Here is a 16304-nt window from a genome sequence, read left to right on the forward strand (position 1 = left end):
CCTGTTGCAGGACATTTCAAAGTCAGTGGGTTGCCTTTCTTGCCGTCAGCAGCACCCTTGCACGCAGATGAAAGTATTGGAAACATTCAGCTGGGACATTGCCGCTGAATTCATCAACAACCACATAATTTTGCTGATTATGGGAGAGACTGAGACAGGGCTTCAAAAAAAATCAGCAAGATAGGAGATGATAGATGGATGCAAAGACATATTTCTGAACTATGCACCTCAGTAGCTTCCTAGATGTCTCAGCTTGGGCTAAGATATGTAATATCTTACATAGTCTTGGGCTCTATATCTTGCAGCAGAGAGCAGGGATAGACAAGCACACCAGGCCTACCACCTGCCCCAATAGGAAAAAATTCTGCTGCTTACATTTTCCGTCTGCCCTTCACCCCTGGCCAGTGTAAGAGTTGGGGTGGTGGGTGGGAAGGGGAAGGAAACAGCAGAGAGGAAGGATTCATTACCACTGTTAAAGGAAGCCTGACTGGCACAGGAACTAGAGGAGAGAAGTGGAGGGATTGGTGCCAGCTTACTGTCAGCACATGGCTGCCTACTCATGTCTGCCTTCCTGGGCCACAAAGGCGAAACTCACTTTTTCCTAAGTTTGGGGCTCTATTGCAAGAACTCATGGCAGCTGCCAAAATGCTATAAAAGGAGCCTCCGGGATAGCCTTTGCCCAAGATTTCTGACATCTTTGTGCTGCCTGCTCCACGTTGGCCTTCCTGGCCACCCATGGAGGAGAAGGGATAGGCTGGGTCGGTCCAGATGAGGGTGACAGCCATACATTAAGAAGATTATACAGGCTTTTTCCCTAGAAGGTGTCGCCATTCTGGAGGAAGCCTGAGGTTCCTATGCCCAGCACTCTCTGTTCTATGGCTCCTTTTCCACTTTCTGAGTCTCTTGGAAGTGGGATTAGGCCAGGAAAAACATGTGATGCTATAGCGAGCTGAAACTAAAGACTTGACTTTGGACTGGCCCAAGCTGAGAACCTTGGCAGTGACGGACTGGGCAGCCTGCTCTTTTCTATGGCATCTTCTTAGTCCCCAACTTTGGGGAAAGGATGCCAGATAAGTTCTCAAAATGGGTATGAGTTTAGAGCTTCTGAAAGTCACCAATTGGTGCATCTATCCACTCACCCATCTATGTGTTTCATAATTGGGCTTCTATTACATTTATACCTCCATACTGGAGGTTGGCGGGACCAGAAGAAACAGCAATAATGATGATGATGATGGTCTCTGCCTTCACATACATGGTAGTAAACTCAGTGGAGAAAGCACTAGATTCAGTGGAAAAGCACTACTATTAGAGAGGAACAGATAAAGTATGATGGAATTCAGGAGAGATCACCGTAGGCTAGAGAAATAGGCACAAGCTTTCTGGAAGAGCTGATATTTACAGGGGGTTCAAAGAGTAGGTGGGATTTGGACATCTAGAAACTGACGATGTGGAAGTTCATGAACATCCAAGCCTTCACGGAGGCCCTGTCAAGTCGTTTTCTTCGTCTTCAATTGGGCAATGTCGATGGTGCAAGGGGGATGTCACCCTCTTTGCTGTTAAGTATCCTGCCTTGTTTGATTTCCTATCTCAGGGAATTGGTTTGATGTGTGCATGCTGAATTCAGGCCACTGTCATTCAGGCTGGTTAAAAGCACGGTCTATAGGACCGGGTGACCTCGGTTGGAATCCAGGCCTCACCACCCTCAAAGGGTTGTGGGGAGGACTACTGCGTACTGGCTGCTGCTGTTGTTATTGTCATCATCAACACTCTGGGAACTCTGGAAGGCTACCCACCCACCCTGATCCTGTAGGACTTTCTGCCATTTTGGATTTATTACTCTCCATAGAGAGTCTTGTATTAAAATACAAATACACCTGAAAGGGTAACACTGGACAGTTTTGATCAGCTCTTAAAATGAAAGAAAATCGGCCAGCAACTTATTTGCTCAGAGCAAAACAAGTGCTTGAAGAGATGGACTTGAAAGGAGAAGAGGGTCGGCCATGGGAGGCCAGTGAGCTCCACAGGCCGACTTCGCCTTCCACATTTGGTTCCGAGCACCTAGACCTCTGTGTTTTCACTTGTAAACTGGGGGACACCTTCACACGTGCAACCTGGGGATAAAGCAAAGAACAGTGGGGAGAATGCCCGTCAGTCATTCTAGGAGCCCACAGCCTGGGACTTGGCCCTCTGGAAGGGAAGGGTAAGGAATCAAAGAAAATGCCCCTGACCCTCATAATCCTGTCAAGAATTCAGAACATACATCTAAGAAATAAATTGAGGTCAAACAGATGGAAATCTTAATAAAGTGTGAATTCACACGGTGCAAATGGAATCTTCTTGGCCCATAGTAGGTACTCAATAAATGTTTGTTGAAGGAGGGATTGAATAAATGAGTGAGCCATTTAGAGTTGAGCTGGTCTGATATGAAGGAAATGTTCAAGAAGAAACAATCTGGCTGTTTGCAGGAGGTGGAATTAACACCTCACAGTGCCACACACCTGCCTGGTGGAGCTTTGAGCTTTCTGAGTCACGTGTCTGCACTCATTCTTGGCCAACTACATATTTCTGTGAATCCTCAGAGTTTCAAAGCCAATTTCACACACTGTACATGGGGTTCGATGTGATAAAATTTTTTCGCCAAGGCCCTTGAGTTTTACTGAGCAGCCAGGCCCTCCCTGCAGGGCCTTATCTAATTTAAGAAGATAGAAGGACACTTGGCAACAGCCCAAGTCAGACAGTGATTAGAGGACCCCGCGTTTATGGGATGATGGAACATCTGAAACGGAACAGCCCAAATGATCTGCTAGGAAGGGTTGTTTGCTTTGGGAGAAGATAACGTATAGTTTGAAAGGCATAAATGCCCAGGGCATGGAATACTGATTCCAGTCAGAACAGAGAAGAGTCTATCTGTATTCACAAAGACATCTGGCAAGCATCTTTTTTTTCTGAAATCTGTTAGGCCAGAAATCTCATTTACACTTACCTTCTCTGCTGTGTAACACCACGGAATGTCCAGGTCGGAAAACCCATATTAAAAGCAACATGCACCTTCACATCAGGACTGTTACCATGAGGCCTTCATCGAAGTGCTTGTGGTCATGGGTTGCTTTGGGTGTCTAACCACCTTGACGATCCTCTGGTTGTTCTGTCTGTCAGTTTCCCTTTTGGCATTTGGGCTCTAATCCAAACACATTGCACCCAACAAGGTTTGCTGAATGTGGAGCAGGGCAGAATCACTCCCTTGTTTTAGATACTGTCTTCGTTGATATAGCCTGAGACCACACTAGATTTTTGTGTATCTCACAACCGACTTGTACTGAACTTTAGTTAACTAACACTCCTGATCCATTTTCCGAATGCTAAATCTTACCTCCCCATTCTGTAACCTATAGAATATGACCAGAATCCTAAATGGTTTGTAGGATTCGTCCCAATATCCTAACCAAATTAAGATTTGTTTTGATATTTTGGTTATATAATCTATTAACTCTTTCTCCATATTTTTCGTCTTTTGTTGCTGTAGTCAGCATCCCATCCATGAGTTTAGTTATACGACCCACAAGTTCAAGTGTCACCTTTTCAGTGAGGTCTTCTCTTAACTACTCTATGTAAAATTGATCCAATGCACTTGCTATGCTTTTTCTCTGCCTTTTCCTCTATTATATAATCATATAGGTATGATTATGTAATCATCTAACACATTTAATCTATCATACAATATATTTCACTTACTCACTTTATTTATTTATTTTTTGCCACCTTTAGAATATAAGCTCTGTTAGGGTAGCAGTTGTCGTCAGTTCTGTTCCCTGCTGGAACCCGTACTTGTGCGGATGTGGTTGAATGCATCGGCATCCTTAGCCAGGTCAGTAAGAATGCTGAGCATGTCAGAACCAAGGCCACATTGCAGTGCATTCTCCCAGAGGTGGCTGCCCCTCACCAGATTGCTTTTGATCTATCGACCTGAAAGTTCCCTCCCCCAAAAGAAAGGGGGATTCATCTGCCATAACTGCTTACTTCCTTTTCCTAACTGCACATAAATCATCCTTTTGATGACCATTTTAAACCCTGCTTGAGAAGGGCACAGCATTCATCAGTGGCCTGTCCAAACCCCTTGCTTCCACAAGAAGGAGGTCCTTCCACAAGTGAGGTCCCTCCAGGTGAGGGAGCTTGTTAGAAATGCAGACATTCAGACCTCACTCAAAACCTACTGAATCAGATTCTGCATTTTGACAAAACCCACGGTGACTCACGCCACTTTAAAGCCTGAGAAGCTCTGCCCTCGCTTCTATCATATGGTTCCCTTGACCGGGGGCTTCCATAAACCTCACATTGAACCACCCCCAAACTGTCTGTGTCAGAAGGGCTCCATTAAAAGTGAGATTTTTTTGACATGAAGATGTAAATGCCCCTATCTATTCATTGATCCTGAGAATAATGAGCTAGTTTATTGAGACAACTTTGAAGCAAGTGTAAAAATTAGAGATTCACCTTGAGTTGAATTCTTCTGGAAATGAGAAATATTGGTTTCTAAGGAGTGAAAGTTAGGGAGTTCTTGGGAAGCATGTATGATGAGTCGGTTGGAAATATTCTTGTTAGTTGGACACAATAAAAGGCATGTTATATACTTATTGTAATCCTCCCAATCATCCCATTCAGATGGGTGGCATCGTCCCCATTTTACATGTGAGGAAGCTGAGGCCCCAAAAAGTTAGGTTGTGCACAGCCCCAGTACTGGTTAGAATTCAGGCTACACCGCAGTAACAAAGACATCCAGAATACAGTGGTTCAGACAAGTGGCTCTGTCCTGAGGTGGACAGGTCACCCCAGGTGGGAGGCATTGATGCTTTACGAGGTCCCCCAGCTTCCTTCTCCTGTGCTGCTTTGTCATCCCCCAGGATGTCCACATCCACGTGGTTGAATCCAGTTCCTGTTCTTGGGATGGGGGAAGAGAAAGTGAAGAGCACACCATTTTCTTATGAAACTGTAATCCAGAAGTTCCATCTGCCACTTACACTCACATTCTGTTAGTCAAAATGTGGTCACGTGGCCACCCTAGTTGCACAAGAGGCAGAGGAGTGTTGGAACTTGAGGGGTTATTCACTGAAAGGAAGAAGGGGGATGGCTATGAGGCAGGAATTACAAGCCTTGCTGTAGGCACCTTGATTCAAACTCCAGGACTAAAACCTGTGATCTTTTCACCGCATTATTCCACCATTTCTCACAGTTGACAGTCAGTAAATGTTCCACCATTTCTCATAGTTGACAGTTAGTAAATGTTTGCTGAATCGAGATACACTGAGATATTACATGTGAGCCTTTGGTTATTTGAAATTATTCTTCCTTCTTCCTTGCCTCCCTGATTACCAAAGTGGCTCTGCGCCCAATGGTCACTATTTTCAATGATGTTCATTTGTAGAACGGGAAGCTGAAATTCATCTTCCTTTAGGAGAAATATTATAATAAATGATGTAGGTCCTTACAAGTTCTGTAGAATCGTATGAGTTATAATAATGAGTTAGTGGTAATGACCAAACGACCATCCCCTTTAAGGTAGGTATCTTTTTAGGAGAATGCCATTGCTCAAAATAGTCTTGGTGTTTTGTGTTGCCTGGTACATCAGCCAACTCCTGCTGCAGTGACGCTCAACAACACCACCAAAATCTCAGGGGCCCACAGCAGTGAGCATTTGACTAATATGCACGTGGGTCTCCTGGGGTCACCACTGGGGATGGGCCTGGCTGGCCAGCTCTGCTCCACGTGACTCTTGTCTTCATTCTGAGATAGCAGGTTAGCTTGGATACGTATTTTTTTTTCTGGCAGTAGCAGAAGCACAAGAGAATTAAGTGGAGTTATATTAGGCTTCCTGAGGCCTAGTCTGAGAACTGGCACAACCTATTAGCCAAAACAAGTCATGTGTCCAAACCATAGTAAAAGGGCATGAGAAACACACTTCACCTTAACTAAAAGGAAATGCAGTCACATGGTAACAGGTAGGAATACAGACTTAGTGAAGAGTTGGGGCCAACAAAGCAACCTACCATGGCTTTGCCTTTAGCGAATTATTTTGAATATCCACAGTGATGGTAAATCTTTACCTCTTAAGGGAACTTTGAAAAATGCTTTTTGTAAAATAAACAGGTTTATGAATAAAATTAGGCTAGGTTTATCATTGGGAAGAGAGATAACTGTTTAAGCAAGTGACAAAGATAATAAAATTTATTTCTAGAAAAACTGGTTTAAGAATATGGCACTTGGAGGCAGAACACTCAGTAAATATATAGCTTTCTAAGGTAATCAACTGATTGACAGACTAACACTCATCTGGTTCTAAAATAATTTTTAAAAAAATAAGCCCTATGGTTTGTAGTCATGTGGGACCAGTTTGTCTCAGTACGGAAAGGAGACTGAACAGGGGCTCATCCTGACGTCCCCGTGGACTGACCCTGGCCATATGTGCTTGATCTGCAGATTCTCATCGCCAAGTCCCCTCTGGCTCCCTTCATCTCATTTGTCTACAGCATCAGGAAGGAAGGCCTGGTTCTTCAAGGTAAGACCCTTGGATTAAGCCATTGCTTTAAGCTGACTATGCTCAGGGCTGCTCAGGGCTGATTGTGATTACTGCTATGCTCCTCATCGAAATTACTCCAGAACAGAATCAAAGGCCAAGGGGAATTGGCCAATGCTGTGTATCCTGATGACATGAAAGAGATTGGCAGTTGTAGCAAGAATATGACAGAAGGTAGTGGTGGGTCTCAGAGAGAACACAGAACTTTCTAACAGGGTGAGATGACCAAAGAATGAGGATCAAACCAAGCAAGCCAGGAACTGCCACCACCCCGGTCCTTGTGGCAGATCCTGTGGTATGAGGAAGCAGGCGGTGACCTGTGACTGGGGGTGGAGGACCCCATGCCACCTCAGAGTCCTGTTGCTCAGCAGACTGCAGAGCCATGTGCCCAGCAGCCTGGGGGCACTTTGGCTCCATGAGCACTCCTTCCGCCGCCTCTTCCTGGTGACTCCATTCCTATCCCTGTGCTCACGTCCCAGCTGGGGACCAGGCCTTGCTGACCTGCACCTTATGACATGGGTTTGGGCCTTAGAAGGAGCCGAGTGAGGCCTGGCTTGTGGTGAAGCAGCCTGTAACTCACTGATCTGTGGTGGTGGTTCACTCCCAGATGCTGGGTACTCTGCTAGGGAAGAAAGGGAGCCAACTGCAAGTCTGTCCAGAAAACAATGAACGTGAGATCAGTTCAAACACCACTGAACTTAGCCCACGGGGTCTGATGTCCCAAACTCCTTGGTCAACTGAGAAGCTTCCCCACAGAAATGCTCAGGATACACATCTGTCCCCCGATGTCAGGCAGGAGGTTCAATCCGGAGATATGGGTGGACGTAGAGCCTGAAACACAGAGGACCACACTGTCATTGCTGCCCATGGGAGCAATATCTGCCCTCAAGGATTTTGTGAGTGGAGTATTTTTCTCAGGTCTTTGAAACAGGGTGAGTACTTACAATCTCCCCAGGGAGACCCATCGCACTGCAGAGATCTAGCAGGAATACTGTGGGGCAGGCTGGAGAGCTCATGCTTTTCTGACAGAAGAGCAGGCAGCCTTCCCTTTCCTCCCCTTCTAAAACGTCCGCCTCATGATGGACCAGGAAGCGGTGTGTCTATTTGGTGCAGCCGAGCCCCACAGCAGGGGCTCGGGTCCAGGGAAATTTGGGGTAAGAACTCCTGACCTTTGGCTCTTAGCCTTTGACTTGTGCTATCCAAGTTCCTTGGTAAATATTTTTTTTACAATTGCAAATATTGTTTTCTGACAAAGGAGCAGAGATTTTAAGACCAGATTAACCAAAGCAAACAGCAGGCCCCTTTGTCACACACTCTCGGAGGGGGTATAACTAACAAGCAATCAGGAGGCTGCAGTTTTATTTACTCAGTGCACCGTGGGGCTCAGGGTCCTCATTTTTAGAGCCTTTCTGAAAAGATCAGAAGTCTACTAAATAGCAAATTTAGACGAAGAGTTCAAGAAATTCTATGGAAGGTTATAGAACAATTTCAGGGGGGAAAGAGCCAGTTCTATCCAGAAAACTTGTATTGAAAGTCTTGGCATTTTTGGTAAATAGCATTTCTACACGGGGTCTGATTGGGGTCACTTTTAGGATAGTGTTCGTGGAATCAACATGCCCAGGGCTGCCTCTCTGACACTCACCGGTAAGGTCATGACTTTGACAGCAAAGAGGAAGTTGTTAGAGAAAGTAAAGACTGGAATCACCATCAATGGGTTGAATTTTAAAAACAACTAAGAAAGCCTATTAGAAAAAGTTGGAGAACAGGGGAGAAAATGGGTTACTGAAGGAGGCTGACCTGGAACAGCATGTCCAGGAAAGAAAAAAATTTCAGGAAAGCGTCCAGTGATCCAAGAACCCAAGGAATAAACAGAAACGTCTGAGAGGCGGCAGAGCCTCCTCTGGTTACCTCGAAGCTGTTTGTCCATCCCACTCCCTCCAGCCACACCTCCATCTCCAAGGTTGTCGAGGTTCCCCAAGGCAGCAAAAACCCTCTGCCCCAGTCAGCAACGCCACTGAACACAAACCTCGGGGCAGGCCTTTTCCTCTAGCTCTGTGCTCCCGAGACTTCAAGAAAAGCAAAAGAAGCTGTGACCCTTAGGAAAAATGATGACCCCTCCTTTACTGGAGGGACTCCCCACCCCGGCATTTCTGTTCCAGTTCTGGTATGATCTTAAGAAAATCTCTGTCACACGATTTTTGTCAGCTTGAAAATACAATGTTGACCTCGTTTCAGTCCTTTGCAAGTTAGTCACAAGCCATTAGTGGGTGATAAAATGAAATGAATGAGTCACAACCAACACATTTGATTGCTTCATGAAATATTTATTGTGCGACTGTGTGCGTGAACATTTTGGATTTCTGTGCGGAGGTTGCAATGCAAATGCTTTTCTTACTCGGACTGTCGTCCTCGGCCTGCGTGGCCGCCAGGCCTCCCCAGGGACAGCTGAGTCTGATTCTCCTGGGAGGTGGTGTGCTTTTCACTCCCTCAGCCCCGGAGAGTATATCCTTGAGATCTCCGCACATGGGAACATAAGAGCTTATTTTTGCCCCCAGTCTTACCAGGTGACTGAACTAAAAAACACCTGCACATTTCCCCAGATTTAAAGAAACCTTTGATCCCTGGGTAGTGACCTTGGATAAAGGGACCAGCAGTCGAGGCCAATGAGCTTTTCTGGTGGGAGCAGTCACTCTGGCATGAGAGCCCTGGTTGGCACGGAGGTTGGTACCTGGAGCTGGAGCGGGGAGCAGTGTGCCGTTGGTGCCTGGAGGGCGAGCAGGGAGGGGAAGGGCTGGGAGAGAGGGGGCAGCTCCTGTGGTACCGGCCGAGGGAGACGCTGCCAGCCCGCCACTTGTGGCTGCACCTTCAGCCACCGTAATGGAGCCAGCCTGGAGTGGTGGGAAAGAATAACCCAAACAGGCCACCTTTTTTGAGGTGGGGGGATGGGAGGAGACTATTAGTGAATCCGGGAATGATCGTCAGGGCCTTTTATCCCCTTAGAAGCCTCAAGATGCCTACTGGCTTGCTATCCAGGTTTTCTAATACCTGAGGAGCCCCCGAGTGCATAGGCAGAGGGAAAGAATAAAAGGTGAGGCCAGAATTCGATTTCCCACTCCACAGGCCCTTCCCCTCACCGGTTCTCAAGGATTAGGATGCTGGGAACAGCCGGCAACCGGGAGCCTGATACCCTTCCCTCCCCTTTGTTCACTGGGACGGATGGACAATAAAACTGCAGGCTGAGAGACTAGGGGGCTTGCTTAGAGATTTCTCAGGCTGCTTTTTGAAACACTTGAAGGAGCTGGTCCATGCTATTGTTGTAGTAAAATAGAAAGCGGAACTATTCTCCTTTTGCAAGGGAGGGGGGTGGGGGGAGGACAGAAAAAGGAAAAGAAAGAAAACCCACCCTCCCGGCATCTTCAGGAGGCCGCCTGGCTCAGGCCATTACCATGGTAATACCGCCCTTTGCATCTTCTTTGTTGGGGATCCTGGCCTCTCAGGGTTGGGCCCAAGACCCTGGAAATACTTAGGCCCCAAAGGCGAAGGAGCTCACAGCCACCAGCTTCTGACTGTTCAACTCTGCAAGGCACCAGGTCCCAGCAAAGGATAGTTCAATTTCTTTGTGCAACTGAAGTGGGAAAGGTGAAGGGGTTGGGGGAGGTGCCCTTAATCCATTTTTTCTTTTGTCCTCAGAGTTCACCATGAAAGCCCCAGAACCATGGAGAGGAAGAGTTTAGAGGTTTGGCTAGCCCAGAGTAAGGCTGAGGGGTGCCAGGACCTAGTGGAGAGTGAAAAGCAGGAGTCGGCTTTGGAATGGGCTTCAGTGGGGTGGACCCACAACCACATGGCTGCAGAGGGAAGGGAGAGTTCACGGACTCCTGTCTGCCCTTGTGCCCTTGGTTTCCCCAGGAAGTCCCAAATGTTGTGCACCCAGAACACAGCTGGGACCCCTGGGCCTCTGTGTCACGGCCAGAAATAAAGATCCTGTCGCTGAAAGCAGCCAGGCTGTGTGGCTGACGCTGCAGGAAGCTTAGGGAGAACTAGGAGCCCGACTCTCTGGGAGCCTCCCAGGTTTTTGTGGGGCTCATCGCAATCAAGGCCTGCCCTGGGGTCTGGTCAAGAAGAAGACCCCAGAGCGGGGCTGGCCAGGGAGCACGAGAGGTCGGCTCAGGGAGTGCCTCCTGCTTGGCTGCCTGCGCTGCACTCCCAGTTTCTTCAGGAATCTAGGGAGCATTTGAAAAACAAAAGCCACATTGTTTTGAACAGGGCAGAATTAATGGCTTCGTGTCTCAGTAGGGCAGAATTGGTTTTTTATATTGTTTTTAAAAAGATCAAGATCAGGTGTGACAGGTTGCCTTTGGATTCTGGTGCCATCCTCCACTTAACTGGTTCGAATGAGCAGCATAACCTTGGGATGGAGATGGGGAATTTAAGGAGAGCCCAAGGGACCCCGAGGTGGATCCAGGGAAGGTGCCGAAAACAAAGCCAGTTTCCTGTTTTTCTAACCACCTGATATAGGGACTTGGGAGAAACCAAAAACAAAGAAGTAAAACAATGATGTTTTAGGAGCTGGAAAGCTGTGTGCCTCATCTTTCTTGTAAAATCAAGAGTGGTTGTTTGATGGCCTTTTAAAGCATATTGGGAAAGACATTAATCTCCTCTATTTGTTCCCTCGTCACAAAGTTGGGTTAGTTTCTTCTACTCCATTTTCTTAGTCACCGAGCCAACTGGATGATTTATTGAAAAATTCTTTCTCTCCAAATACCACCCACCATCTGAGTTCATCAGATTTCAGTCTGAATCAGTAACCCATCTGAGTGTTTTCTGCCTGGGGGACTCAAAATGACCCAGAAGATTCTCAATGTATTTCCATTCAGGTATGGCAGTGTCTGCTTGGTCAACACCACCCACACACCTGGCACACAGCCTGGCATTCTTGTGGGAGCCTGGGCGGAGAGCCTGAGATTCAGTGGGGCAGAGAGTGAACTTCTCCCCAAGAGGTCACAGAAGAGAGGGCAGAGCAGGCCTGTAACTCTGTCCCTGGGCTGCTAGGTGCCACTGCAGCCTCATGAAGCTCATCCAGGCCAGAGCATTGTCCTTTGTAGCTTCTGCCGGCTTCTTGGTGTGGAGCTTCCCAAAGAAAATGAGGAAGGACTCTTATCTGTCCAATTCTCTTCTCTTTTAACATTCATTTCACACTCCCTCCATGACATCTTTCCATCCTAGCCCTCTGCTTTGTTCATTTTCTTTTCTATTTTTTTAGCCTGTCTTTTAGCCTCAAATGGGGATTTGTTTTGAGAGCATTCCAGATTTGCATGAATGGTTTATTGTATAACACCATTCCATAACTTGCTTTTGTACCTCGACATTACATTTCCACAGTGTGTTCATGTTACACGTGGATCGTGTTCTTTCACTTTAACTGAGGTGTGCACATCCACTGTTTGAATGTCCCGTATGTTATCTGGTATATTCATACCACTGTGTGAATGTACCCTAGCACGGTATATTCCGTATCTGGAATATTCCTGTATTGATGGAAATTTCAATGATTTGATAATTGAACGAATACTCTTGTGCGTGTTTCTAGGTATGCAGGTCTGAGCGTTTCTCTGGGTATGTATCAAAAGGTAGAAAGGCTGGTCAGAGCGGATGTACTTGTTAATCTGGATGGCCAGGAGTACAGCCACTTGTGGGAGTTCTGTTTCCAGGAGGAGGGAGCTGAGCATCCAGTGACACACCCCTTTCAGAGGAGCCGGGTTACAGGGATGAGTCCTGTGGTGCAGCAGTACAGACCCTGGGTCTGGTCTCACCGCATAATGTCCAACTGCCACATAACTGTTATGTGTTAAAAATGCCATCAGGATCGTCTTCAGCAGAGTCTAGACTAGAAAAATGGGGTATCACAGTCAGTAGTGACAGTACCAATCAGCACCCAAAAACCTTGGTCCCCCACCCAAAATGGGATCTGCCCCAGGCAGAAACGTTAGGATGCATTTTGCTGTTATCTCGCACATCTCACTGTGCAAGAGATGTTTGAACAACTGCTGCTAGTGCTTATAGCACAAGGCGGGGTGTGAATTTGAGGCCAAAGTCAGAGACTAAACACTTCTTTTTCCCGAAAATGTTTTTTCCTGTCTCCACAACTTTTTAAAACATGGAACAAAATGTTACTTGGAATAAGGTTGTAGAGAAACCCTCTGTTCCAAGGCCTGGACTGTAGTTCATCTGAATCCACACTCCTCAAGAAGGCCCTGGAGGCCCTTGGCTATTTTTGCAGAGCTAACAGTTTGCATCTGTGAAGACGCCCAGGTAATAATACCAAAAGGCGTCAAATCCATCCACATTGTAGATTTTTTTTTTGAAAACCTCTTCCAGAAGGATTCCGTGTTCCACCTGGTATTTGATTTCAGCCGAATTTCAGGAATGTCAGTCCGCAGGTATGGGTCGAGCCTCTGCTCCTTCCAACTCACGACGCTTTCCTAATCTAGTTATTTCCAGACGAAATAAGTGTAATCAGAGCCAAATTGTGACGCAGAGTACCAAGGTTCAGAAATGGAACATGGAAGGACAGAGGGGAGAGACCGTTCCAGCTGGGGTGACCAGGAAGTCCCCTGAGAACTCGCAGGACCCCGACTGGCAGTCAGCCCCGAGGCTGGTGAGAGGGGCATTTCTTTGCTGACAGAGACCAGTCTCTTTCACAGCTTTGGGGACACTGGGGAATGCTGATCAGTGCCACGTGACTAATAAATCACGCTGACTAATGTGTTCTAAATGGATTGATTCAACAATAAAGGGAACACAGAGAGTCCAGAGTTCAGATCCTGAACTTCACCAAGAAGTATAAATCATTTAGCCTCAGTACTTCATGTGTTTGGTCAATGGAAAGGTGCTCATGATGAGAATCCAAGTTACTATGACTAGAAGGTGCTTTACAAACCTTTAAGATAACGAAATGCTTCACAGCCAGAGCCTGGACAGGCTTACGCAACCGTGGGTTATTCACAGCACATGCAGTATCAGGACAGCCATCGCATGCTGCTGCCTTGCCATGCAAAACCTTTATTTCCTCACACACCATGAGAGGCGACAACCGCGGAGCTGAACTCACAGAAGTGGCACGTAGAGGAGCTTTTGAAAAGTCTTCCCTTCCACCTACTGGGGCGTCTGTGTTTCTCTGCAACAAACGTCGCTGCAGAACTGAGAGCTTGCCCTGCACACACAGCCCTTTCTCTCTTTTGACATCTTCCCAGCTCAACTGCTTGAGAACCTGGCCTTCCGTGTCCAGATGTTTACTGAATTCTGAAGGCCCCCCAAAGGGCCCAAGTTCTTTTGTTGTGCTTCCAATCATTTCCCACAGAGACTGACCCATGTCCTGAAGGAGCCCTTCAATAGGGAGGATAAATGGAGGCAGATGAAGACATGACCCCCTGAGGCTCACCCACGTCCACGCTAACAAAGGGTCTGAGGCACAACCTCGTAAGGAGCACTTTGGTCAGCAGCGTCCCTTTGAGAGGCCAAGTCTCCCCCATCGGGCTGCTTTCAGAGGCTACCCTCACAGCGGAAGTACTGGGCATTTGTTAAGGGTCGGGCTATGCTAGGTGTAGCAAGGGATGTCTAAATCATGGTCCCCGCCGTTCTGAGGACTTCCTGGCTGCAGATGGCAGCTGGCTTTCTCGGGGGAAACCTGGGGGTAGAGGAGGAAGCCAGAGAGGGGCTCCAGCTTCTCCAGATGACCTCTTCCCACCCCGCCCAGGAAGACTCCCTCTGTCTGCAGCTGTCGGCAGTCAGGCCTGCACTGCGGGGCCTGAACACACACCTATGCGGTACGATAGACAGGTGTCCATGTGAGTGGACCGCTGCTGGAAGGAAGGCTCTATTGAGACTGTTTGTGAAAAGTTCATGCATTTCATGACAGCAACATTTGTTGTTTTTTTTCAAACTTTCATTCTCTCCCTCTTTTTTTCTCCTTTAGGCCAACAGAGGCCATAAGGACACTATGACCTTTGTCTAGAGCTGATGGGGACGTGATTTGTGAAATGAAACAGGACTATACTGCTCGGAAAAGGAAACGGAAGCCACTGTAATGGGGATTAATTACTTGATTGCTGTTGAGATGGTAGCAGACTTGCCCTCATACCACTGAGCCAGCCGTCTCAGACCTCGCAGGGACAGCGAGGATGAAGACGCCTTTGTTCAGGCCTCTAGATGCGCTGGGGCTGTAGGCTTTGCCGCCATGGGACGTCAATGGCCGTAATAATAATAATTTGCACTTATATAGCACCTTTCAACCAGGCACCTCAAAGAGGTTTAACCACGTTCATTAATTAAAGCCCACAATCCCCATGGGGAGAGGAGGAGGATGACTAACAGGATTTGTAATTACAGGAGGAACATTTCCGAATAAAGTATTGTCCACCAAATAAAAAGAGGAGGTGTATGAGACTCGGGGTCTCCAAAGAGTGACTGATTCAGAGGTGAAATCATGGAAAGATGGGTGGCTGGGGGCGGCGGGCATGGGCTCGGGAGTCTGCTCTCGTGTCAGAGGGAGGTCGATGGGCTCAGAATTCGCTGACAGGTTTGGATCCAACTGAGAGGCAGAACATGTATGGTATTAGTGGCATTTGGAAGGTCATTAGTGGCACAACTATTGTGGTGTAAATTCAAGTTTCACTAATATATTGTGTATGGCCCTGCAGAACAAAGAATGAGATTCTTGCAGTATTTAATAAAGGGTGGAATGATTTCTTTAGATTTAAAGCCCAAGCTGAGCCAGTCAATTAGCAAATAAATCAATTGGTGACCCATAGGATAATTTAGTCATTTTCAGCACAACACCCAGCCTCCCCCTCCTGCTGCCATGAGGCTTCCCACCAAAGCTCCAGGACTGGTTTACTGCAGGCCTAGGGCCTTCAGTTCCTTCAAAACCAGGCACCAAATCTTCCCAGCCTTTGGCATTGGGACCTCTCTTATGCAAGTTGTTAGTGACCCTAAGCTGTTCTCTGTATAACCACTTTGTACCTATTTCCCCCACAGAGGTTTTTAAACACCTCAGAGACTAGAATCAAGTCTTAGCCTATCTCGTATCTCCTACTTGTACCCAACACAGTGCTGTGCACAAAGTAGGTACAGACCGGCCAAGAACCATTGAACAACCAAGTCCTTGTAGCCACTCAGTGTTTACTGAGCACATACGCAGCGCTAAAGCAAAGCTGAAAAACAGTAGGACATGAACGTCGTCCTTGAGAACTCCGTTACTGGGAATGGGAAAGCCTCGCATTCTATTAACGACAATATAAAACAGCTCAGAATAAATAAAGTGACGTGATAGATGCACATTCAGGCCATGTGCTGCCAGGGCAAAGGGGAAGCGCGTCACTGGGCTGCAGAGAGTCGGGGACGGCGTTCCTGGGGAGCAGGCGGTGCCTCGGGCATCGGAAGGGGAGACCGGTTTGGTTTGGTAGACCTAGCAGAGGTGGGGGCGGCCGACTTTCCAGACTGGGGTCCTTTGTCTCCCTCGAGTGAGGTGCATTTTGAGAGCTCATAGTCTTCAATAGGATATTTGTGAAAACCAAGCTGAGTTTTTGCAGCCGATTGAATGTAAATTTTCCACAAATTCTTCTTACATGAATTGGCTGATTTCAAACATCAAGGGGAGTAGTTGAGAAATTAGGAAAGTTGTTTCGTTCACTGTAACTATTCATTCCAACTCTCCACTTTCACTGTCCACCAAGAA

General features: G+C 47.1%; 1 protein-coding gene across 4 annotated transcripts in view; it reads left to right on the plus strand.

Annotated features, from left to right (window-relative positions):
* Positions 1–15415, plus strand: part of RAD51B (RAD51 paralog B) — a 512857-nt gene extending 497442 nt beyond the window's left edge. For 2 of the 4 annotated variants that reach the window (XM_053673262.1, XM_037125885.2), the window contains exons 9-10: positions 6475–6553; positions 14544–15415. In XM_053673262.1, the coding sequence (XP_053529237.1) occupies positions 6475–6553; positions 14544–14571 (107 nt within the window). In that variant the 3' untranslated portion in view covers positions 14572–15415. Of the gene's footprint in view, positions 1–6474; positions 6554–14543 lie in introns of those variants that run through there. The other 2 variants (XM_037125882.2, XM_037125884.2) reach the window with 2 other exon arrangements.
* Positions 15416–16304: the final 889 nt, after the last annotated feature.

This window comes from Artibeus jamaicensis, unplaced genomic scaffold (assembly GCF_021234435.1).
Source record: "Artibeus jamaicensis isolate MK-2021 breed Jamaican fruit bat unplaced genomic scaffold, CSHL_Jam_final contig_851, whole genome shotgun sequence".
Taxonomy (NCBI): Eukaryota; Metazoa; Chordata; class Mammalia; order Chiroptera; family Phyllostomidae; genus Artibeus; species Artibeus jamaicensis.